Source organism: Solea senegalensis, linkage group LG5 (genome assembly GCF_019176455.1).
Source record: "Solea senegalensis isolate Sse05_10M linkage group LG5, IFAPA_SoseM_1, whole genome shotgun sequence".
Classification (NCBI taxonomy): Eukaryota; Metazoa; Chordata; class Actinopteri; order Pleuronectiformes; family Soleidae; genus Solea; species Solea senegalensis.
In genome coordinates, this window is record NC_058025.1 from 26,751,620 (window position 1) to 26,773,798 (window position 22,179).

The window sequence follows — 22,179 nt, forward strand, 5'->3', positions numbered from 1 at the left end:
TTGCACAGTCAGTGGCTGAAGCTGTGATGTATCAAAGAGGACCCCAATGGTCGATGCATAAGAACTGACTCTGGTGGGACTCGAACCCACAACCTTTGAATCACTTTCTGTGTTTATCAGCTAGAAGTCCAATGCGCTGTCCATTGCGCTACAGAGCCTCTTTTTTCTCCCTCCTTCAGCTTACACAGGAATCTGTAAAAGTAGATAGCGGCCTTTAAACCCATAGCTCTGGAGGCCATATAGGGGGAAGCAACTTCTCAGGTCAGGCTTTACCGAGAACAGTGCCTGGCTTGAAGGGCGTGGGTGTGTGGCTCGTTTCTTGGACTTCACTACTGTGCGTAAACGCATTTAGACCATGGCCTAATTTAGGACAAGCATGTTCTACCTGGATCAGAAGATTGAGGGTTCGAGTCCCTCAGGCTGGAATTATTTGTGCTTTGTTGTTGGTTCTTCTTTACCCGTGCTATGACAGCAATAAGCGGTACCACAGCAGTTTGGCTTTAATTGGAGGGTGTTGTTTCAAGGTCTGCTTTGAGCAAAGATACATATGAGTGTTGCCCACTGCCCCTTGTGTGCGTTCAGTACTTCTGTGTGAAAATGTCACACAACGGTTTGCACAGTCAGTGGCTGAAGCCTGTGATGTATCAAAGAGGACCCCAATGGATGTGGTCGATGCATAAGAACTGACTCTGGTGGGACTCGAACCCACAACCTTTGAATCATTTTCTGTGTTTATCAGCTAGAAGTCCAATGCGCTGTCCATTGCGCTACAGAGCCTCTTTTTTTCTCCTTCAGCGACACAGGAATCTGTAAAAAGTAGACAGCGGTGGTCTTTGAACCCATAGCCTTTGAGTCATATAGGTGGTGCCTACTTCCTCATGGGTCAGGCTTGCATTTCGACTGAGAACAGTGCCTTTACTTGGAAGGCGGGGTGTGTGGCCTGCTCTTTGACCGCACCACTGTGTGCGAATGACGGGACCATGTGGCCTAATGGACAAGGCGTCTGACTTCGGATCAGAAGATTGAGGGTTCGAGTCCCTTCGTGGTTGACTATTTGTGCTTGTTGTTGGTTCTTTACCTGTGCTATGACAGTACAAGTGCTTGGTACCCACAGCAGTTTGGCTTTTTATTGGAGGGTTGTTGTTTCAAGGTCTGCTTTGAGCAAAGATACATATGAGTGTTGCCCACTGCCCCTTGTGTGCGTTCAGTACTTCTGTGTGAAAATGTCACACAACGGTTTGCACAGTCAGTGGCTGAAGCCTGTGATCTATCAAAGACGACCCCAATGGATGTGGTCGATGCATAAGAACTGACTCTGGTGGGACTCGAACCCACAACCTTTGAATCACTTTCTGTGTTTATCAGCTAGAAGTCCAATGCGCTGTCCATTGCGCTACAGAGCCTCTTTTTTTCTCCTTCAGCGACACAGGAATCTGTAAAAAGTAGCCAGCGGTGGTCTTTGAACCCATAGCCTTTGAGTCATATAGGTGGTGCCTACTTCCTCATGGGTCAGGCTTGCATTTCGACTGAGAACAGTGCCTTTACTTGGAAGGCGGGGTGTGTGGCCTGCTCTGTGACCGCACCACTGTGTGCAAACGACGGGACCATGTGGCCTAATGGACAAGGCGTCTGACTTCGGATCAGATGATTGAGGGTTCGAGTCCCTTCGTGGTTGACTATTTGTGCTTGTTGTTGGTTCTTTACCTGTGCTATGACAGTACAAGTGCTTGGTACCCACAGCAGTTTGGCTTTTAATTGGAGGGTTGTTGTTTCAAGGTCTGCTTTGAGCAAAGATACATATGAGTGTTGCCCACTGCCCCTTGTGTGCGTTCAGTACTTCTGTGTGAAAATGTCACACAACGGTTTGCACAGTCAGTGGCTGAAGCCTGTGATGTATCAAAGAGGACCCCAATGGATGTGGTCGATGCATAAGAACTGACTCTGGTGGGACTCGAACCCACAACCTTTGAATCATTTTCTGTGTTTATCAGCTAGAAGTCCAATGCGCTGTCCATTGCGCTACAGAGCCTCTTTTTTTCTCCTTCAGCGACACAGGAATCTGTAAAAAGTAGACAGCGGTGGGCTTTGAACCCATAGCCTTTGAGTCATATAGGTGGTGCCTACTTCCTCATGGGTCAGGCTTGCATTTCGACTGAGAACAGTGCCTTTACTTGGAAGGCGGGGTGTGTGGCCTGCTCTTTGACCGCACCACTGTGTGCGAAAGGACGGGACCATGTGGCCTAATGGACAAAGGCGTCTGACTTCGGATCAGAAGATTGAGGGTTTGAGTCCCTTCGTGGTTGACTATTTGTGCTTGTTGTTGGTTCTTTACCTGTGCTATGACAGTACAAGTGCTTGGTACCCTTAGCAGTTTGGCTTTTAATTGGAGGGTTGTTGTTTCAAGGTCTGCTTTGAGCAAAGATACATATGAGTGTTGCCCACTGCCCCTTGTGTGCGTTCAGTACTTCTGTGTGAAAATGTCACACGCGTTTGCTGATCAGTGGCTGAAGCCTGTGATGTGAAAGAGAACCCCAATGGATGTGGTCGATGCATAAGAACTGACTCTGGTGGGACTCGAACCCACAACCTTTGAATCACTTTCTGTGTTTATCAGCTAGAAGTCCAATGCGCTGTCCATTGCGCTACAGAGCCTCTTTTTTTCTCCTTCAGCGACACAGGAATCTGTAAAAAGTAGACAGCGGTGGTCTTTGAACCCATAGCCTTTGAGTCATATAGGTGGTGCCTACTTCCTCATGGGTCAGGCTTGCATTTCGACTGAGAACAGTGCCTTTACTTGGAAGGCGGGGTGTGTGGCCTGCTCTTTGACCGCACCATTGTGTGCGAATGACGGGACCATGTGGCCTAATGGACAAGGCGTCTGACTTCGGATCAGAAGATTGAGGGTTCGAGTCCCTTCGTGGTTGGCTATTTGTGCTTGTTGTTGGTTCTTTACCTGTGCTATGACAGTACAAGTGCTTGGTACCCACAGCAGTTTGGCTTTTAATTGGAGGGTTGTTGTTTCAAGGTCTGCTTTGAGCAAAGATACATATGAGTGTTGCCCACTGCCCCTTGTGTGCGTTCAGTACTTCTGTGTGAAAATGTCACACAACGGTTTGCACAGTCAGTGGCTGAAGCCTGTGATGTATCAAAGAGGACCCCAATGGATGTGGTCGATGCATAAGAACTGACTCTGGTGGGACTCGAACCCACAACCTTTGAATCACTTTCTGTGTTTATCAGCTAGAAGTCCAATGCGCTGTCCATTGCGCTACAGAGCCTCTTTTTTTCTCCTTCAGCGACACAGGAATCTGTAAAAAGTAGACAGCGGTGGTCTTTGAACCCATAGCCTTTGAGTCATATAGGTGGTGCCTACTTCCTCATGGGTCAGGCTTGCATTTCGACTGAGAACAGTGCCTTTACTTGGAAGGCGGGGTGTGTGGCCTGCTCTTTGACCGCACCACTGTGTGCAAACGACAAGACCATGTGGCCTAATGGACAAGGCGTCTGACTTCGGATCAGAAGATTGAGGGTTCGAGTCCCTTCGTGGTTGGCTATTTGTGCTTGTTGTTGGTTCTTTACCTGTGCTATGACAGTACAAGTGCTTGGTACCCACAGCAGTTTGGCTTTTAATTGGAGGGTTGTTGTTTCAAGGTCTGCTTTGAGCAAAGATACATATGAGTGTTGCCCACTGCCCCTTGTGTGCGTTCAGTACTTCTGTGTGAAAATGTCACACAATGGTTTGCACAGTCAGTGGCTGAAGTCTGTGATGTATCAAAGAGGACCCCAATGGTCGATGCATAAGAACTGACTCTGGTGGGACTCGAACCCACAACCTTTGAATCACTTTCTGTGTTTATCAGCTAGAAGTCCAATGCGCTGTCCATTGCGCTACAGAGCCTCTTTTTTGCTCCTTCAGCGACACAGGAATCTGTAAAAAGTAGACAGCGGTGGGCTTTGAACCCATAGCCTTTGAGTCATATAGGTGGTGCCTACTTCCTCATGGGTCAGGCTTGCATTTCGACTGAGAACAGTGCCTTTACTTGGAAGGCGGGGTGTGTGGCCTGCTCTTTGACCGCACCACTGTGTGCATACGACGGGACCATGTGGCCTAATGGACAAGGCGTCTGACTTCGGATCAGAGATTGAGGGTTCGAGTCCCTTCGTGGTTGACTATTTGTGCTTGTTGTTGGTTCTTTACCTGTGCTATGACAGTACAAGTGCTTGGTACCCACAGCAGTTTGGCTTTTAATTGGAGGGTTGTTGTTTCAAGGTCTGCTTTGAGCAAAGATACATATGAGTGTTGCCCACTGCCCCTTGTGTGCGTTCAGTACTTCTGTGTGAAAATGTCACACAACGGTTTGCACAGTCAGTGGTGATGTATCAAAGAGGACCCCAATGGATGTGGTCGATGCATAAGAACTGACTCTGGTGGGACTCGAACCCACAACCTTTGAATCACTTTCTGTGTTTATCAGCTAGAAGTCCAATGCGCTGTCCATTGCGCTACAGAGCCTCTTTTTTTCTCCTTCAGCGACACAGGAATCTGTAAAAAGTAGACAGCGGTGGTCTTTGAACCCATAGCCTTTGAGTCATATAGGTGGTGCCAACTTCCTCATGGGTCAGGCTTGCATTTCGACTGAGAACAGTGCCTTTACTTGGAAGGCGGGGTGTGTGGCCTGCTCTTTGACCGCACCACTGTGTGCAAACGACGAGACCATGTGGCCTAATGGACAAGGCGTCTGACTTCGGATCAGAAGATTGAGGGTTCGAGTCCCTTCGTGGTTGACTATTTGTGCTTGTTGTTGGTTCTTTACCTGTGCTATGACAGTACAAGTGCTTGGTACCCACAGCAGTTTGGCTTTTAATTGGAGGGTTGTTGTTTCAAGGACTGCTTTGAGCAAAGATACATATGAGTGTTGCCCACTGCCCCTTGTGTGCGTTCAGTACTTCTGTGTGAAAATGTCACACAATGGTTTGCACAGTCAGTGGCTGAAGTCTGTGATGTATCAAAGAGGACCCCAATGGATGTGGTCCATGCATAAGAACTGACTCTGGTGGGACTCGAACCCACAACCTTTGAATCACTTTCTGTGTTTATCAGCTAGAAGTCCAATGCGCTGTCCATTGCGCTACAGAGCCTCTTTTTTTCTCCTTCAGCGACACAGGAATCTGTAAAAAGTAGACAGCGGTGGGCTTTGAACCCATAGCCTTTGAGTCATATAGGTGGTGCCTACTTCCTCATGGGTCAGGCTTGCATTTCGACTGAGAACAGTGCCTTTACTTGGAAGGCGGGGTGTGTGGCCTGCTCTGTGACCGCACCACTGTGTGCAAACGACGGGACCATGTGGCCTAATGGACAAGGCGTCTGACTTCGGATCAGAAGATTGAGGGTTCGAGTCCCTTCGTGGTTGACTATTTGTGCTTGTTGTTGGTTCTTTACCTGTGCTATGACAGTACAAGTACTTGGTACCCACAGCAGTTTGGCTTTTAATTGGAGGGTTGTTGTTTCAAGGTCTGCTTTGAGCAAAGATACATATGAGTGTTGCCCACTGCCCCTTGTGTGCGTTCAGTACTTCTGTGTGAAAATGTCACACAATGGTTTGCACAGTCAGTGGCTGAAGTCTGTGATGTATCAAAGAGGACCCCAATGGTCGATGCATAAGAACTGACTCTGGTGGGACTCGAACCCACAACCTTTGAATCACTTTCTGTGTTTATCAGCTAGAAGTCCAATGCGCTGTCCATTGCGCTACAGAGCCTCTTTTTTGCTCCTTCAGCGACACAGGAATCTGTAAAAAGTAGACAGCGGTGGGCTTTGAACCCATAGCCTTTGAGTCATATAGGTGGTGCCTACTTCCTCATGGGTCAGGCTTGCATTTCGACTGAGAACAGTGCCTTTACTTGGAAGGCGGGGTGTGTGGCCTGCTCTTTGACCGCACCACTGTGTGCAAACGACGGGACCATGTGGCCTAATGGACAAGGCGTCTGACTTCGGATCAGAAGATTGAGGGTTCGAGTCCCTTCGTGGTTGACTATTTGTGCTTGTTGTTGGTTCTTTACCTGTGCTATGACAGTACAAGTGCTTGGTACCCACAGCAGTTTGGCTTTTAATTGGAGGGTTGTTGTTTCAAGGTCTGCTTTGAGCAAAGATACATATGAGTGTTGCCCACTGCCCCTTGTGTGCGTTCAGTACTTCTGTGTGAAAATGTCACACAATGGTTTGCACAGTCAGTGGCTGAAGTCTGTGATGTATCAAAGAGGACCCCAATGGTCGATGCATAAGAACTGACTCTGGTGGGACTCGAACCCACAACCTTTGAATCACTTTCTGTGTTTATCAGCTAGAAGTCCAATGCGCTGTCCATTGCGCTACAGAGCCTCTTTTTTGCTCCTTCAGCGACACAGGAATCTGTAAAAAGTAGACAGCGGTGGGCTTTGAACCCATAGCCTTTGAGTCATATAGGTGGTGCCTACTTCCTCATGGGTCAGGCTTGCATTTCGACTGAGAACAGTGCCTTTACTTGGAAGGCGGGGTGTGTGGCCTGCTCTTTGACCGCACCACTGTGTGCGAATGACGGGACCATGTGGCCTAATGGACAAGGCGTCTGACTTCGGATCAGAAGATTGAGGGTTCGAGTCCCTTCGTGGTTGACTATTTGTGCTTGTTGTTGGTTCTTTACCTGTGCTATGACAGTACAAGTGCTTGGTACCCACAGCAGTTTGGCTTTTAATTGGAGGGTTGTTGTTTCAAGGTCTGCTTTGAGCAAAGATACATATGAGTGTTGCCCACTGCCCCTTGTGTGCGTTCAGTACTTCTGTGTGAAAATGTTACACAACGGTTTGCACAGTCAGTGGCTGAAGCCTGTGATGTATCAAAGAGGACCCCAATGTCTCCTTTTGCCTTTAGACCCTAGAAGCATTTCTGGTTTTCTGAAGAAAACTTCTCTCGAGGTATTTGCAAATGTTGAAAATTGAACTTGTGCATTGTTGTTGTGGGGGAACAGAGATGCAGCAGCACCGCTTCTGGGCCGCTGCTGATCCGCGCCGCAGCGCGGCCGGTGGGAATGCTCACATTGATTAGAATGGAAGCGATTTGCAACGGCTACCGGGCCGCTGCCGTTCCGCGGCCGTTCCGCGTCCAGTGGAAATCAGCAATTACACCTCTCTGTTGGTTTGTGCTGTGAAGGTTTGTATTTAACAGACACAAATTTTCTCCTCTCTATTTTGTGGTTTTGGAAACAACTTTCCATTTCCACTATTTCAAAGTTTGTGTGTTAATGTATGCACATACTGTAGATATAAAATAAAAGCACTGCCAATAAAACCAGATGGGACCCAAAGTGTCTGAAAACAGCTCATACTAGTCCTAACAGGCTCAGTTTTGATATCCACACTCTGGAGTAGACAGACTGGGGATTATTTGAAAGATTATGTGAGATTTATTGAAGAATGTGACCGCTATCAGAGTACAAAAAAGTACACACTTCAAGAAAAGCATAGCAATATAGCTTTTTATCTGTATAGAACTGGCATTTTCGGAGCACTAAAACACTAAGGCGGCCTGTGGCCAAGTGGAAAGGGAACTTGGCTTCTAACCGGAAAGTTGCCACCAGGTCGGAAGGGCTGGGGTACACTTTAGCAAGGTACCCAACCCCCATTGCTCCCTGGGCGTTACAGTGTGGCAGCCCACTGCTCCTAATTCTAGAATTGGGCAAATGCAGAGAAATAGTTTCCCTAAGGGCATTAATAAAATGTGTGTGTGTGTGTATATAAGAAAAAATATTTTTAGAAAACAGGTCCCAGAGTGGAAATATCTCTTAACACCAGCCTTGCATATTTTTTTTTTGAATACGGCCAATACACTACTTTGGGAAAAGGATGATGTCATAGTCTAGTTCTCTCTTGTGCTTGCTTTCACTGTCGCTTATCTTCAAATGAATTGATTGGCACAACCAGTAAAGAGGATCTCAACATTTTGTTGATCTGAAATACATTAGAACTAGGAGTGTCACGATCTCGATTTTAAATCGAATATTGACCCAAAAAGACATCACAATCTCGACCTTCAAAAGCAAAGGTGGAATCGAGGATTTAACCACAGGTTTTCACAGGTGAAAAACACAAACAAAGAAAGTAAAAGATGGGTACAGGCTGTAGCCTGATGAGGTGGCGTGTATATTAGGACAGACAGTACAGCAGTAAACACACCCAAATTTGTTTGCTTGAGTGTCTCTACTGTGCAGCGCACAGATAGTGACACAGATTTGCAAATGCAAGACGGACCACTCTGAGAAATGGTCTCTTCAGTGGCAGCAGTGAGTGGAAATTGCAAGTTCAGCAGACTGTACATCCGTCACGCTGCCTCCCTGCTGGAATGGATTGCTTTGTGACAGTACATGCACTCAATCAATTCCACAGCGTGATCCATGGGCAGGTAGACGTCAAGTGACCTGGAAAGATTGTAACGTAACCTTGAAGACAGATCATCTTTGAGTTACTAGACGTTACAAAATCATAACTTCCAACAGTGGATGGAGGGGTGGGTGGGCATGGTTGCTGGGTTTTTGATGGACAGCATTGCGGGAACATACACAACAGCGGATTCTTTTCTTTTCAGTCCCGTGTGGATTTTGCGAAGGAAATCAATAGACAAATAACTGGTGATTGTGTGTTATTTGCTCAACGACATAGCTCATGTACGTATACTCTGTAAATAGCACTATTATAGCATTTCAGTTTGACATGATTAGTTTCCTGGTTCTAGTTGTTTGTAGAATTTATGTATGAATAACTGCACCTGAATTGAGCTTCCCATGTCTGAAACAAAGACCATTTTAGACCATGTTGATTCCCTCGGGGATAAAACAACTACAATGTTCTGATGTTTTGTTGAGTCAAAGTTATAATTGTGCTGAAGTCACAAAAGTTCACAGTTCACAGTTTCACATCTTTCTTTCCATCCAGTGGGTGCTGGCCTTTGAGATCTTCATCCCGCTGGTCCTCTTCTTCATCCTGCTGGGTCTGCGGCAGAAGAAGCCAGCGATTCCCGTCAAGGAAGGTAAGCGGATAAAGTAGAAGGGACACGGACAGAGACGGCAGGAGGATAAGTCTCGTGAAAGTGTCTCATTTCTTTTTATTGTTGTCAACCTCATTACAATCCCATCATTTCTGGTCAAATGACTTTGCTTTATTGTAAATCTGTTGTCACTTAGTTTGTTGTCATGTGACCTTTTTGTTCTTATGCCACTTTTTTATCGTATTGCACTGTTTTCAGTTGATGATGTTCATTTTTTAGTTTGTTTTTTCACTGTTGCTTGTAGCACCCGATATATTCTGATTCTTGTCTTTTCTTTTACGTCACCTCTGCTGTTCTATCTTTGCTTCTGTCTCTCTGGCTTCTGTTTATGACTTTATTTTCCTGCGCATGGTGCATGTTCTCAACATTTTGGATGGACCAGTGTGTAAGTGTTCCAGATTTGTGCTTTTTGTGTTTGTGTGTACACTACATGTTTGTCAGCCTAACCTTGAATACTGCTATGAATCATGGGAGACAGCGAGCAGGCACATTTCAGTTTCTCAGCAGCTCATAATAACATCTTCATATAAATTATTTTTTATTATTATAGTTTTATGAGCCACTGAATGACTGAGGTGAGAGTAATTTAATCTACACATGAATTCCTGTTTACGGTGTGTGTAAAGTCATAAATCATTTAAATCAACATTCTGTGTTCAGAAAGGGGGCGTGTCTACTGAAGGAGCCAAACACACACACATACGCACACTTTTAAAGAAAATTTTAAAGTGTCGCTGACAATCCTTAAATGACATTTTGGCTGCATTATTTCTGTTTTTTGGCTTCTAAGAGCCTTAACTGCATTGTTGTAACTGCAGAGTCCTTAACAGGCTGAATTATTTAAGGCCATTCTGTGCTCCTTTCCCTTTAAACGTCCATTTTCTACCAGTGTGCTTCATATTAATAAATGGATGTACATCTCACGTAATTGGATCTGTACTTAATACTGTCATGATGGACTCTATCCTGTGTTTAACACCTGTACTCGATAACCCTTTTCCCCTCAGCTCACCTGGTTAGAGAGGTCTGATGTCAATAATAACTGTATCCTCAGCTCTAAGCCTAACATCACCCACCACATCAATTTAAAATAAAGTGGTCAGGGGGTTGAGGAGAGTCGGGAGGCAGGGCTGCTCATGTGAATGTCTAAACCTCGGACTGAAATTGGACAAAATCTAATTCCTCAAAGTCAGATTAACACATCCAGGTGTGCATTTCACATATTCTGGCTTCCTCCCACAGTCTGAAGATCGTGGTGAGGTCAAACGCAGACTCTCAGTTGACCACATGTCATTCAAATAGTCTTTTATTCCTCAAAAAGATATATATATGGATAACATTGAAGGAAGAGAGTGAGTTGGAGGAAGTGTAATGGTGGGCGAATCATGTACAGCAGTTGTCTCAGTAGCACAGTAACCATGGAAACATCAGGCTATGATCAAGACCCTGTCCAGCCAGAATATCAGGGGACGTTTCTGTGCAGCGTCACCGTTGACATGTGGGAGCCTCTCTGACCATTAGCTTGTCTGTCACCTCCTTTCCTTTCCCTCTCTAACACAGAATTTCTCCCTCTGCTTCCTTCTTTCTTTCTCCATGATAAACCTGTTGATCGTCATCCTCCTCTTTCCTTCTTCATCTTCTACTCTTGCCACATCCTCTTCCTCTTCCTGTGGATCTCTCTTTTCCTTTTTACGTCCAGCCTTCTACAGCGCTGCCCCGCTCACCTCGGCTGGCATCATTCCCATCATGCAGTCGCTGTGCCCAGATGGACAGAGGGATGAATTTGGCTTCCTGCAGTACAAGAACTCCACGTGAGAAGACTTCTGTTTCTTTCATCGTTCTCTTAAATTGTGGTAGCACTGAGATAAAAATGTGGTCAGGGAGCTTTGTGGGGAAAAATGCAGCAATTAGTAACACTTAATATAACAATTAAGAAATATCCACCTTCCTTTTTATTCACAAAACATGAAAATAAGCTTGAAATTGTGATTTTGTCTCATCCCCAGTGAAAACCTTATGCTGTAGACATTATGATGAAAGATGTTGTGTCTTGATATGAAAAGTAAAGCCAATAAGTTAGTGCCTGAAACCTGCATCCTAATTTGCGGCCATGTGAGGGCAGCACCAGAAACATTTGCTTTGCTGATACAATCCAAACTTTAATATCCATGTCGTCGTTTCGTATCAAGGTTAAAATGAATGGAACACAGATGTTGTTGGTCCAGGAGCTTATGAATACTTTGCTAGTGTCTGGTACCATATTTTACCAATAAACTACAATAGACCTCCTCCTCTTCCTCAACTAAAGGTAGGGTTGGAGATCCTGGAAAAACAGCAGGCTACATTTTGAAAGTCCTTTTCTTCCGACTTCCTTCCAGAGCACAGGAACAGAAACACAACATGACCACTGAGTTGAACACTGTGTTGACGTGTCTGTTGAAGGAAACTGCTTCTGTCTTTGTGGAGTAATTTAAATGTGTCTCTCAGGGTGACCCAGCTGCTGGAGAGGATCAGCGAAGTCGTCGAACAGAACCGACTCTTCACTTCTGACCGACCCGGTCTGGGTCAGGAGTTGGAGATGTTGCAGAAACACCTGGAGACTCTCAGCTCCACGCCTTTGCCGACAGACTACCACTTCAACAGCAGCCAAGGTCTTAACACGCAGCCACACTTTGATGTGATATTCGTTTATCTTCCAGGTTTCTGTTATCGCTCAGTTAACTCAGTTGACTGTACAAAGAAGGAACCTTGCAAATGAGTTATTTGCAAGTCATTCAGTCAAATATACGCATGGAGCGTCAACTTCTCGAAAAGTGCAAGCCAGTGAACCTCTGGTCACTTGTTGCTAAGGGGAAGCTAAGGGGAAGCTTTGTTCGATATTGCTTGAAAACCTTCACATTCTCTTTTGTTCCCGTGGGTCCTTGAAATCCTTGAAAGTGTGTGAATGTAAAAAAATAAATTCAAGGCCCTTTAGCGTTTTTAAAGAACGCCGAGTCTATCGCCGACGACACGTTTGCACTAACACGTGTTGCATTACCGTAATTACTGCGGTATCTGAAAACCGCAGTGAATTCAGATATTCAAACTGTCAACAATCACTTTTATGGTTAAAATAACCAACAAAGGTATTTTCATCATCTGAATAAAATACAAGTTACCAAACAATATTTTATATTTCAACGTGAACACATAAAGTGGTACCTAAGGAGCAGTGGGGGTTGGGTGGCTTGCTCAGGGGCACCCCAGCCCTTGACCTGTCCCAGAATTTGACCTAATTCCCTTCCACTATATTGAATCTATATCCTCTTTTAGATAATTAATGAAACATTGTGGTTCTCTCACTTTCTTTCTTTTCCACTCCTGCTGGTATTTTTAACAAACTCCGCCCTCCAAGCTGGCTGAGTAAGCAGCGCTGTGCATTGATCCACGCTGCAGTTTGAAGCCACGCTGTCGAGCATACAGATGAAAGTCGGCAGGGAGACGGTCCAGAAAGAGAGAGATGCCATGTCAGTCATGTGATCACATTTTGGCTTCGGTCAGCATGACATGCCACTGCGTCACATGATCCAAGAAGAGTTTTAGTAGCTGAGGGTCTTGTGATGTTAGAACCAGCAGATTCAAGCCAGAATGATTCCATCCCTGATCCCTGAAGCCAGACAGGGAAGAGGATTTTGATTTCTACACTTAGATATATATACTAAGTTATATGTACACCAAAATATGTAACCACACTTTTTACATATGTACTCTTTAGTTTAAGATATGATAATCCTTTATTAATCCCATTGTTACAGAAGGAAAATATTGACAATGAAGTTAAACAAATGCAACAAAATACCCACTATAGACGTTATATAATCAAAATATGTACAGTACAGCATGAACTTCATAAGTTTTTGTTAGGTTGCCACAGAGATGGATAAATGACGTGATTATTTAAATGTTATTATTATTATTCTTACAGTTTGTAGATGTAAACAAGGAGAATATTAGAATATGAATATGTAGTTTGTTGTATGAGTTGTAAGAAGCAGTTGTTTGTTTCTTAACAGGAAATCTACTTCAAGGACAAGAAAAGCCTTTGTTGTCACAAATGTAAAAGATCAAGACATTGATCAGAGACAAAGATAAAAACTGATAATATTGGTGTTTATTAGTACCAATTACAATAAAATAACAACAAAAAACAGCGTAGATTTTAGCCTGTTTAACCTCACGACCTCTGAATAACCTCATATATCCTCTCCTCCTGCAGTCAGTTAGTAAAGCAAAGACAGGTTACTGGATGATGGTTATCTTCATCAGCAGCTTCCACAAAAAACAATAAAGAAAAAAAGAAACAGCACAGACCGCAGCATGTGAAGCAGAGACACATGAGCGCAGGTGCACAAATGTTCAAGCTCTCATGTGGCCAACCAAAGTATCTTCAAGTGACATAAAGTGATGTTGTTATAAAAAGAGAAGAAAAACAGTGCAGTTTGTTCTGCTGCATGTGCACGGGTGGAGAGGGATGTTAAAAATAGACTTATTAAACATTTTCTCCATATGCTGCGTCTGTGGACGTACTTTAACCAAGAAGCAGAGAGAGAAAGGAGATAATCCCTGCCCGAAATGGACTTAATCTAAACCAATTCTGGATTGTCTGTAATCTGTACCCTTCCTGTCACTTCATTTCTAAGTTTCAGATCTTCTTTAATGCAGCACCATGTCTGTTTTGTAAATGAGCGTTCCCATTTAGAGTCAATTAGATCGTCCGCTCCTTTAGGGGTCACCACAGCAGATCATCTGCCTCCATCGTCCTCTCCCTTGTGTCCTCTTCTGTGACACCAACTGGGTGGGGATACCTTGCTCAAGGGCAAAGACTTCCTGTGGCTTCCTAATCAGCATCCACGGCAGGGATCTATGTGATAATGTGAACGAGAACAGAGCTTTATAACATTTTATAATAAGGTACACGTATTCACTATATTAACTAGGACATGAACGCGTTGTTGTGTGAATAACTGTCAGTTATGTAGAATAAGGTGTTAATACGTGCTTGATAATTACTAATAAAGGGCTAGTATGCTACTTCTATGCATGTGTTCCTGAATATAAAGTGTTACCAAAGTTTTAAATCATTTGATATGATTTAATATGATCATGTTAAATGTTTATTATAAGTTATAGAAACCAGTTCATTATAGTTCTAAACTTTAAAGACCTGAAGACTGTGTTTGTTTGTTATAGTTGTGTGTGTGTGCGTGTGTGTGTGTGTGTGTGTTGGTCTGGACTCAGGCTTCACACTGGCCAGTTTACTGAAGAGTCAGTCGGCGTTCCATCAGTTCCTGGTGAAGAACCTGTCCTTGTCCGACGCCGCCTCCACGTCACTGCTCAGCATTCCCATCAACGTCAAAGAGGTTCGTCGCTCGCTCTGTTTTCACTTCAGCTCAACTCGTTCACAGAATTCATGTTCACATGTACAACTGTACAATTGTTTTAAAGTTGTTAAATATCGACGTCTCTCGATATATTACACAGTGAACAGTCCGTGTGTTTCTGTGGATCGCAGCAGGGCTTCTGACAGGTGTCACTCAGCTGATAATGCACAGGTGTAAATAATCACATGACGTGTGATCAGTGACACCTGTGAAGAGCATTCGATCAAAACAACAACCAGATGATTGACTCGTCATTCCTTTTACAGTGGGTTATAATCTGGTATATAATCTCGTGTGTGTGTGTCCTGTAGGTGCACAGACTTATCTTTGGTACGTCTCTTCGAGCTGTTGGAGGGACTCAGAGTTGGCTTCAGGCGGCAAAAGACGTCAGACACAAACCTGGAGACACAGTTCTTCATCTGGAAGTACGTTCACTCACTCACACACACACACACACACTCTGGTTTCAATAACTTCAGAGGACCTAGATTACCTGTCTTCACCTTCAAAAGTAATCCTTTATTTTCTGGGGAAAAACATATTTGACGTGAAAAGGACGGAGAGAAATAACTATTTTTGATTGATTGATTGATTAGGAGTTTGAGACCCCTGGTGTAGGAACTAACTCATTACACTTCCTGAGTAAATGAATGAGCCATGAGCAGCAATGACCGTCATTCAGTGAATTACTCACACCTGTGACCTGACATAATGGCTGCTAACGTCACAAATATCAGCGTAACTATGACGACACCATGGAGGACTTATGTATCCATGTCTCTATAACCATTCCTTTATTTGTAAAATGAGAAGAAGTCAAACTTGTGGCTTGTTGCTGAGTCAGCGTTGACTGCTCGTCACATTTTGTGCAAGAGCAGCAACATTCAAACTCACATTTGGTCCCTGGAAGCTTTCTGGTGAATGGGCTGAAAGATTTATTCTTACAGCATTTTAAATTTAGCACGGAACATTTTTGGACAGAGAACGACGATGAGATCATTAAGCATTAGTCGAGACAGGTGCGGGTATATAAACAGCTGGTGCTGATCCACACTTCTGCACCAAGAGTGCTGGGGCTCAGCTTTCCATATATTCCCTTATGTAATCAGCTAAGTTTACTTTACTGACTTTACAGGCACTTATTTCATTATAACCAGACTCAAAAGACAAGATGCTCAGGTGTGATCAAGTATCTACTGGACCACCAACAGAACCTGATGCCAGTTCTATGAAGTGTTGTTCCATTTGAAGGAAAATAGGCAATAAACCTCATTATGGCACCAGTCAAATCTTGCAGATTCATCTGGGTGATGTTGCTTCTGGCTGCCACAGGTGTGAACAAGGCAGATTTAATGCTGTCCACTTGTGATCAGATGTTTGAGTACTGTACCTACATGAAAAACAGGTCTGACAAACTCCCCACCAGAAACACACTTGACACCTAACACCACAGATATTAATGAGCCAGTTTACAGAGCGCTGCGCTTTCTTTGTGGGTGCTGTCTGCAGGGAGAGGCATCTCCAAGGTGCTGTCGCTGCTGCTTATGCTGGGTCCTAACTTTACACCTCACATTAGAAATAATGATCAGAATCAGAATCACAATAGTTTTATTACCACGAAGGAGATTAGTTCTGTTACAAATTAAAAATTAAAAAAGAAATTAAGATTAAAATTAATTAAAAAATAGCACAAAGGCTGTTTATCAGTGTTTGTACAGAAGATGAATGTCAGCACTTTAACATCATACTGTACACAAACACAGAGCTGGGTTAGCTACAGTCCAGCTCTCTGCCTCGCTTGGTTTGGTTTCAGGCACGTCGTTTTCCATTACTCCAAAGTACCTCCTCAACGTGGGCGGGGCCACCATAGCACGGCTGCACGCAAGATTTTACAAATGTCCTTTGCTAAAACGCATGTTTGCAGGATTTTTAAGTCTTTTTAACGGATCTTCAGTTCGGCATTGTTCGCTCACGACTCCTCCAGTGACGCCACTTGCTGATCACTCCATGACCGTCACGTTTTAGTAATGTTTGGTTTTTGCTCACTTGCTCGCTTGGAACCTCGTCAGAGTGGGTACTTAAAAAAAACACCAGGTACCGTCACTGATGGAAAAGCAAAAAAAAACGAGTAGAGTCAAGTTGAGGCGAGTCGTGCCAGAACTGTAAAATGGAAAAGCTCCATATCAGCAGGTACCTGCAGCCTCACAGCTCAGCCTCTCTACATCAGTTACTGTGGCAGAGTTTTCCTGCATGTCTTTGCTTCGAGGGGTTAACGGACAAAGACATCCCAGTTATCTAGCGACCCACAGGCAGAGGAGTGTAGCAGCAGGTGCATGCTAAGGCTTCTGCTAAGATTGATTGTAAACATCAGCACATGCAGTAAAGTTTGGTTCGTTTTTTGGCACCTTTCCCTTCCGGTGATACATACCAAGCACAGTGGTGCGACTCCTAAAGGGTGGAGCTACAAATCCTTTACAGAGAAGAATGACTTACATGCAACAGTAGGAAAAACCTTTCTCTCACGCAGCTTTGTCCTGTGACCACATGACAAGAACGCTGGATGTCTCTTTATTTACTGTGTCACATTCTTCTTTATGTATAATTTATTGGCAGGCTACTCTGTGTCGCGCTGGTTTAATGTTACGCTCTTTACGCAGACACAATCTCAAACAGCAGAGCACAGAATCATTAGGGGCACAAGAATTATTAACAGTACAAAAAGCATGTTTTATTCTATGCATGTCACACATATTTGTGTCTTAAAGTCTTAGTCCACATGTTGATGCTTACTAAAGGCTGCACAAGTCTTTTGGAAGGGAAGGATGTACTGTATGTGCCACCAGAAACGTAATTTGAAGCATTTATATTTGTATTTAAATGGCTAAACTTGAATATTTGCAGTGAAATAAATGAATTTGAATCACATCATTTGAATTTGTATTGTTTAATTTGAATCATTGCATTGGAAAAATTCTGTATGATTTCACATTCAGTTCTCACAATTCAATTTCAATTTACTGTGACAGACATCCGGGTATTTGTAAAGGAAGAGCAATCGAGCGCAGATACACAGGCCTCCTCTTTGGCCAATCAGCGCCGTCCTGTGCCGTATTTTTAATGCAGTTTTTTAATGTAGTTTTAAATTCAAATATAAATGATTCAAATTCAGTTTCTGGTGGCATAAGGATGGGCTGCGATATTCAGCTACAACGTGCAACTTTACCAATAAATGTTCTTTTAATAACTAAATTCTTCATACTGTACCTTTAATAGAGTCTTCATAGTGGTGGCTGTTGTTTAAAAGCACTTTAAGACTCAGTCAGTGGCGAAGTTTAGTGTTTGGTAAGATTGTTTAGAAAGTTACTGCTACGACTTGTTTTCATCGCGTTCTCTTTTTTCTGGCTGATGTCGTTCAGACTCTGATTCATCAGGCCACACTGTGGTGCAGCGCTCAGTTTTACTGTCTGACATTTGAGTTGTCAAAGAGGGAAAAGGTGAAACCGAGGAACATGAATAAATGATAACGCTGTCATGTTCACTGGTGTCACGACACCAAGTCCGTCAGCGTTCACGCTTCTCTCTGTGTCTCTGAACAGAGTCTCTGATGATCGGATCTAAATCTGATTAACTGTACTTATCTGTATCTTTAACCCTTTAACACCTGGGACTCAAAATTTTTTTTTTGCTTATTTTAATCATAAAAAAGGGCCAGAAAATGTCCTGTGAGTTGCTTTTGTCAGTTTTTCCCAGAATAACTTTGGATATCAGTTATTTCCAATTTACTGCATGTTAAAACAGCGTATTAACAATTTGAAAAACACTGTAGTTGTACGAGAAAATTAGAAATTTTAACTATATAAAACATTTTTATCAATGTGCAAAAAAAAGAAATGCAAACTATGTAATAAGCAGACGCCTCAGTAGGGCTGGATAGTAATGGATTACTTACTTTTGAAGTGAATATTTGCTTCATGTAACAAAGGAATCGTTTTGGTTTGTCACCAAAACAAGACGTTTGAAAACTGACTCTTGTGACATTTTATGGACCAAACGATTAATAGAGGAAGTCAATAGAGTCAATAGAGGAAATAATCGGGTTCCAATCGTTTGTGATGCACCGCAGCGCCGCTTCACAGTGTGATGGACAGACTTCAAAGTCCCTGAGGTCTGCAGACAGAAGTCAAAGCAAACAGAGAATAGTCCACTAAACTTAGAGGACAATAAGACAATAGGGAAATGTTCTCAATTTGATGAAATGAAAATAACCAAGAGGTATTCATTAATCCTCAGAGCTTATTTTAACCCAAACAAACATTTAAATGTGGGTGTCCACTCCACCACTCACAGAAAACACACAAATATCAACGCTGTCAAAACAAGATCATGCATTCAACAAACACACCGACGTTTCCTTTCGTTATCGGCCCACGTGTCACTGTATCGCTTCACGACTGTAAGCTGCAGTGAATCCACTCACAGTGACACCTGATCGTTCTTGGCACAGAGACACACGAGTGGAAACGCTCTGATGAACCCGCGTGAACGCCGCGTCCTCTGTCCACACACAAACTCAGTGGCTTTACTGAAGCCGGGTGATCAGTGAGTGTGTGTGTGTGTGTGTGTGTGTGTGTGTGTGTGTGTTTCCTTGTGCTTTAACCTCAGGAGAAGCTGCTGAGCGATGGTCACGGCGTGGATGGAGGTCTGCTGTACAAAGCTTTACAGGATCCAACAACAGCTGCTCACAGACACACTCTGCTCACACTGATGTCCCAGACTTTAGGCCTCTCTGAGGCCACGGGAGACCAGGGAGACCAGGGAGACCAGGGAGACCAGCAGGTGCTGAAGGAGGCTGAGGTATGCTGATTCTCACCACACTTTGACCTCCCTATCTTATCTTTTATATTTTAAACGTCCTGACAATAGTTCTGGGAGTCACCATATATGTTCATTATTGTTATTATTTAGGATTATAAATTGTTTCTTTATTTGTCCATTTTGAGAACATTACCTTCAGTGTCATGTAATACAATCAAGAAATCTATTTATCTCACGACCAACAAACAACACACAGGAAGTGGCTCAGTATAATCTCTGTGTGTTCTTGTATGGACAGGGAATCCTCCTGACCGGATCCACGCTGGAGAGCCTCACCTGTGGGGAGGGTGGAGCCTCTGAGCTCAGTCACATCCTCCTGGTGCCTGAGAAGCAGCAGCCGGCGCTGCAGCTCTATCGCAGTGCGCTTTGCAGCGGCGGTGAGGGTCAAAGGTCAGAGCGCTTCCGACAGCTGAGCCTCGAGCTGCGAGAACAGATCAACGCGCGGAGCGTCGCCGAGAAGGTACGGCAGAACCACGAGTCCTACTGTCCATGTGACATCTGCCCATGCTCGACCACAAGGTGCAAGTCTTTTCTCGTCCAGTGGTGGCGTACACCTTCTTTAATGACCTTATATCCACTTAGATGTTACTCGTTAAATTAAAGTCTGGGTCCATTGGATGAGAGATCAGATCTCAGTGGAGCAGTCTTTGGAACACACTGTGTTTGTTCACCATGTCTCTTCTCCCCACCTCACCCCTCCAGCTTCACCTGGATCGACCCAGCTCTCGGGTTCCCCTCTCTCAGTCCCAGCTCGGGGCTTTGCTGAAGGACCTGGCCGATGTGGAGAGGCTTCTCAAAGACGTGGACCTTCTGTCCGGGCTGGCGAGTCTGCTCCCCAAAGGTGCCTGCACTGGCCGCTCCGCAACCTCCACCACAAACATGACCTGGCCCCTCAATGCCACCACCTGGGGCCCTAATGCCACTGACGTCCCCAGAGAGGAGGTGGAGAAGGGACCCGAGGGGCCCGGGAGAGCTAAAGGAGAGAAAGACAAGCAGGAAACAGAGAATCCTCATTCTCAGTTCTCAGCGTTTGTTCAGCTGTGGGCAGGACTGCAGCCCATTCTCTGTGGGAACAACAGGTGAGTATATTTACAATTTAAAGGATAATTCCAGCTAATTACAACATGACGTGATGTAGTTAGATAGGATCATTCCAACCATGTGTGACAGAAATGGAGTAAACTGTGACCTTCTCTCAGGATCATCGAGCCAGAGGCTTTGAAGCAGGGAAACATGAGTTCTTTGGGATTCACCAGCAAAGAGCAGAGGAATCTGGGATTACTGGTTCACCTGATGACGACAAATCCCAAGATCCTCTACTCCCCCATTGGCTCTCAGGTGGATAAAGTGATTCAGAAGGCGAGTACATGATTCTAATGCACCCGTTTCACTTCCTGTGTGAGTATAAACGAGAAGATTACACAGCTTATTTCTCAAAGCTTTATCTTTATTCCAAGATCTCTGTCAAAGATAAACAAAGACCCTTTTAGACGTGCTATCAACATCTGTCCAGGACATACTGTGTGTCCTGAGTCTGTGGTCAGGATGAATTTAAAGTCCTCAGCTGTAATTTAATGTTACAGCGGCGTGAGTAGTGTATTCATTCATTCACCCACACACACACACACAGTAGACACATCTGTACAGACAGAATGAATTGTGATTACTGTTCTCATTAAATATGTAGTAATTAGGGATAGATGATGAAAATAGATACTTTGATGTGATTATTAATTAAAACTAATGATTTCCATGTTTGCACCTTTAACACTTTTTTATTGCTGAATCTGACTGTGCAGCACAATCATGTTTGTTAACACACAGACCATTGGCAGTGGCTACTGTGTGTGTGTAGATCTCTCATCTGTGCATGTGGGCTAAAGGTAATCAAGAGTGCAGTGTGTGAGAGAGAGGAAGAGGAAGGAAGGGAAGGTGTGGTGAGAGAGTGAAGAGAGAGATCTAATGAAATGTTGTGCTCGTAGGCAAATGAGACTTTTGCATTCGTTGGGAACGTGACGCACTACACCTGGGTGTGGCTGAACATCTCCGCTCAGCTCAGGACTTTTCTGGAGGAGGGTCGGCTGCACAGACACATGGTGTGGCTGCAACAGGTACACTTACCTACCAGTGATTTATAAGTCCTTTATTTAACCGCGTTCTTTTCCTTTGGTCTGTGTGCTGGATACTGCAGGAGTAGCACGCATTGACGATTCTCTAGAGTCAGGAAATCTGTCTTTGCCTTCACTCCACACGCCAAAAATATTCACATTTTAGAAGATTACAAGAGAACTAATAAAAAAAAACAACACTCAAACGAAGTGATGATCAAATACTTGGCAAATAATTGAATCAATCATGTTTTTAATGACAGTGTTTACATCTGTTTGTGGTGTTCCTCCGTCCGTCCATCTGTCCGTCCGTCCATCTGTCTGTCCGTCCGCAGCTGTCCTCTGAGCTGCAGCAACACCCCGAGCTGCTGAACAACACGGACAGCGAGCTGATGCAGAGTCTGATCGAGGGAAACTACAGTCTCCCAAACACGTCCACTCTGCTGGAGCAGCTGGACACCATCGACAACGCCGCCTGCGGCTGGACACGCTTCATGTCAAAGGTTTTGTTACAATTGTGATTTCAATATGACAAACAGCAACAACACACAATCACACGTGTGTAGAAGTTGTGTCACTGAATACCTGATCCTGATTCTTGATTTGTTAATGTTTTCAATTGATGTGTTTACTTCCACATTCTTTCACTAACAGTGTTTAAAGCAAAATGAATGTCCACTGTGTTAATCAGTGCAGTCCA

At 44.1% G+C, this 22,179-nt stretch overlaps 1 protein-coding gene and 21 non-coding genes across 23 annotated transcripts in view; 11 read left to right on the forward strand and 11 right to left on the reverse strand.

Annotated features, from left to right (window-relative positions):
- The window catches only part of abca2 (ATP-binding cassette, sub-family A (ABC1), member 2), a 64,353-nt gene that overhangs the window by 21,347 nt on the left and 20,827 nt on the right, over positions 1-22,179 (forward strand). Inside the window, exons 2-13 of one of the 2 annotated variants that reach the window (XM_044025632.1) lie at positions 8,965-9,058; positions 9,459-9,461; positions 10,776-10,887; positions 11,564-11,727; positions 14,354-14,475; positions 14,808-14,921; positions 19,159-19,350; positions 19,610-19,831; positions 20,074-20,450; positions 20,571-20,730; positions 21,354-21,482; positions 21,815-21,982. In XM_044025632.1, the coding sequence (XP_043881567.1) occupies positions 8,965-9,058; positions 9,459-9,461; positions 10,776-10,887; positions 11,564-11,727; positions 14,354-14,475; positions 14,808-14,921; positions 19,159-19,350; positions 19,610-19,831; positions 20,074-20,450; positions 20,571-20,730; positions 21,354-21,482; positions 21,815-21,982 (1,857 nt within the window). The remainder of the gene's footprint in view (positions 1-8,964; positions 9,059-9,458; positions 9,462-10,775; positions 10,888-11,563; positions 11,728-14,353; positions 14,476-14,807; positions 14,922-19,158; positions 19,351-19,609; positions 19,832-20,073; positions 20,451-20,570; positions 20,731-21,353; positions 21,483-21,814; positions 21,983-22,179) is intronic. The other variant, XM_044025633.1, reaches the window with a different exon arrangement.
- trnar-ucu lies at positions 66-158 on the reverse strand. Its single transcript has 2 exons — positions 122-158; positions 66-101 (listed from the first exon to the last, which is right to left on the reverse strand). It is a non-coding gene; the product is annotated as a tRNA-Arg (tRNA).
- Positions 685-777, reverse strand: trnar-ucu. Its single transcript has 2 exons — positions 741-777; positions 685-720 (listed from the first exon to the last, which is right to left on the reverse strand). It is a non-coding gene; the product is annotated as a tRNA-Arg (tRNA).
- trnar-ucg lies at positions 977-1,049 on the forward strand. Its single transcript has one exon. It is a non-coding gene; the product is annotated as a tRNA-Arg (tRNA).
- Positions 1,311-1,403, reverse strand: trnar-ucu. The gene is made up of 2 exons: positions 1,367-1,403; positions 1,311-1,346 (listed from the first exon to the last, which is right to left on the reverse strand). It is a non-coding gene; the product is annotated as a tRNA-Arg (tRNA).
- trnar-ucg lies at positions 1,603-1,675 on the forward strand. The gene has a single exon. It is a non-coding gene; the product is annotated as a tRNA-Arg (tRNA).
- Positions 1,937-2,029, reverse strand: trnar-ucu. Its single transcript has 2 exons — positions 1,993-2,029; positions 1,937-1,972 (listed from the first exon to the last, which is right to left on the reverse strand). It is a non-coding gene; the product is annotated as a tRNA-Arg (tRNA).
- Positions 2,230-2,303, forward strand: trnar-ucg. Its single transcript has one exon. It is a non-coding gene; the product is annotated as a tRNA-Arg (tRNA).
- On the reverse strand, positions 2,560-2,652 carry trnar-ucu. The gene is made up of 2 exons: positions 2,616-2,652; positions 2,560-2,595 (listed from the first exon to the last, which is right to left on the reverse strand). It is a non-coding gene; the product is annotated as a tRNA-Arg (tRNA).
- Positions 2,852-2,924, forward strand: trnar-ucg. Its single transcript has one exon. It is a non-coding gene; the product is annotated as a tRNA-Arg (tRNA).
- On the reverse strand, positions 3,186-3,278 carry trnar-ucu. Its single transcript has 2 exons — positions 3,242-3,278; positions 3,186-3,221 (listed from the first exon to the last, which is right to left on the reverse strand). It is a non-coding gene; the product is annotated as a tRNA-Arg (tRNA).
- trnar-ucg lies at positions 3,478-3,550 on the forward strand. Its single transcript has one exon. It is a non-coding gene; the product is annotated as a tRNA-Arg (tRNA).
- On the reverse strand, positions 3,806-3,898 carry trnar-ucu. The gene is made up of 2 exons: positions 3,862-3,898; positions 3,806-3,841 (listed from the first exon to the last, which is right to left on the reverse strand). It is a non-coding gene; the product is annotated as a tRNA-Arg (tRNA).
- Positions 4,098-4,169, forward strand: trnar-ucg. The gene has a single exon. It is a non-coding gene; the product is annotated as a tRNA-Arg (tRNA).
- trnar-ucu lies at positions 4,421-4,513 on the reverse strand. The gene is made up of 2 exons: positions 4,477-4,513; positions 4,421-4,456 (listed from the first exon to the last, which is right to left on the reverse strand). It is a non-coding gene; the product is annotated as a tRNA-Arg (tRNA).
- trnar-ucg lies at positions 4,713-4,785 on the forward strand. The gene has a single exon. It is a non-coding gene; the product is annotated as a tRNA-Arg (tRNA).
- Positions 5,047-5,139, reverse strand: trnar-ucu. Its single transcript has 2 exons — positions 5,103-5,139; positions 5,047-5,082 (listed from the first exon to the last, which is right to left on the reverse strand). It is a non-coding gene; the product is annotated as a tRNA-Arg (tRNA).
- On the forward strand, positions 5,339-5,411 carry trnar-ucg. The gene has a single exon. It is a non-coding gene; the product is annotated as a tRNA-Arg (tRNA).
- Positions 5,667-5,759, reverse strand: trnar-ucu. The gene is made up of 2 exons: positions 5,723-5,759; positions 5,667-5,702 (listed from the first exon to the last, which is right to left on the reverse strand). It is a non-coding gene; the product is annotated as a tRNA-Arg (tRNA).
- trnar-ucg lies at positions 5,959-6,031 on the forward strand. Its single transcript has one exon. It is a non-coding gene; the product is annotated as a tRNA-Arg (tRNA).
- trnar-ucu lies at positions 6,287-6,379 on the reverse strand. The gene is made up of 2 exons: positions 6,343-6,379; positions 6,287-6,322 (listed from the first exon to the last, which is right to left on the reverse strand). It is a non-coding gene; the product is annotated as a tRNA-Arg (tRNA).
- On the forward strand, positions 6,579-6,651 carry trnar-ucg. The gene has a single exon. It is a non-coding gene; the product is annotated as a tRNA-Arg (tRNA).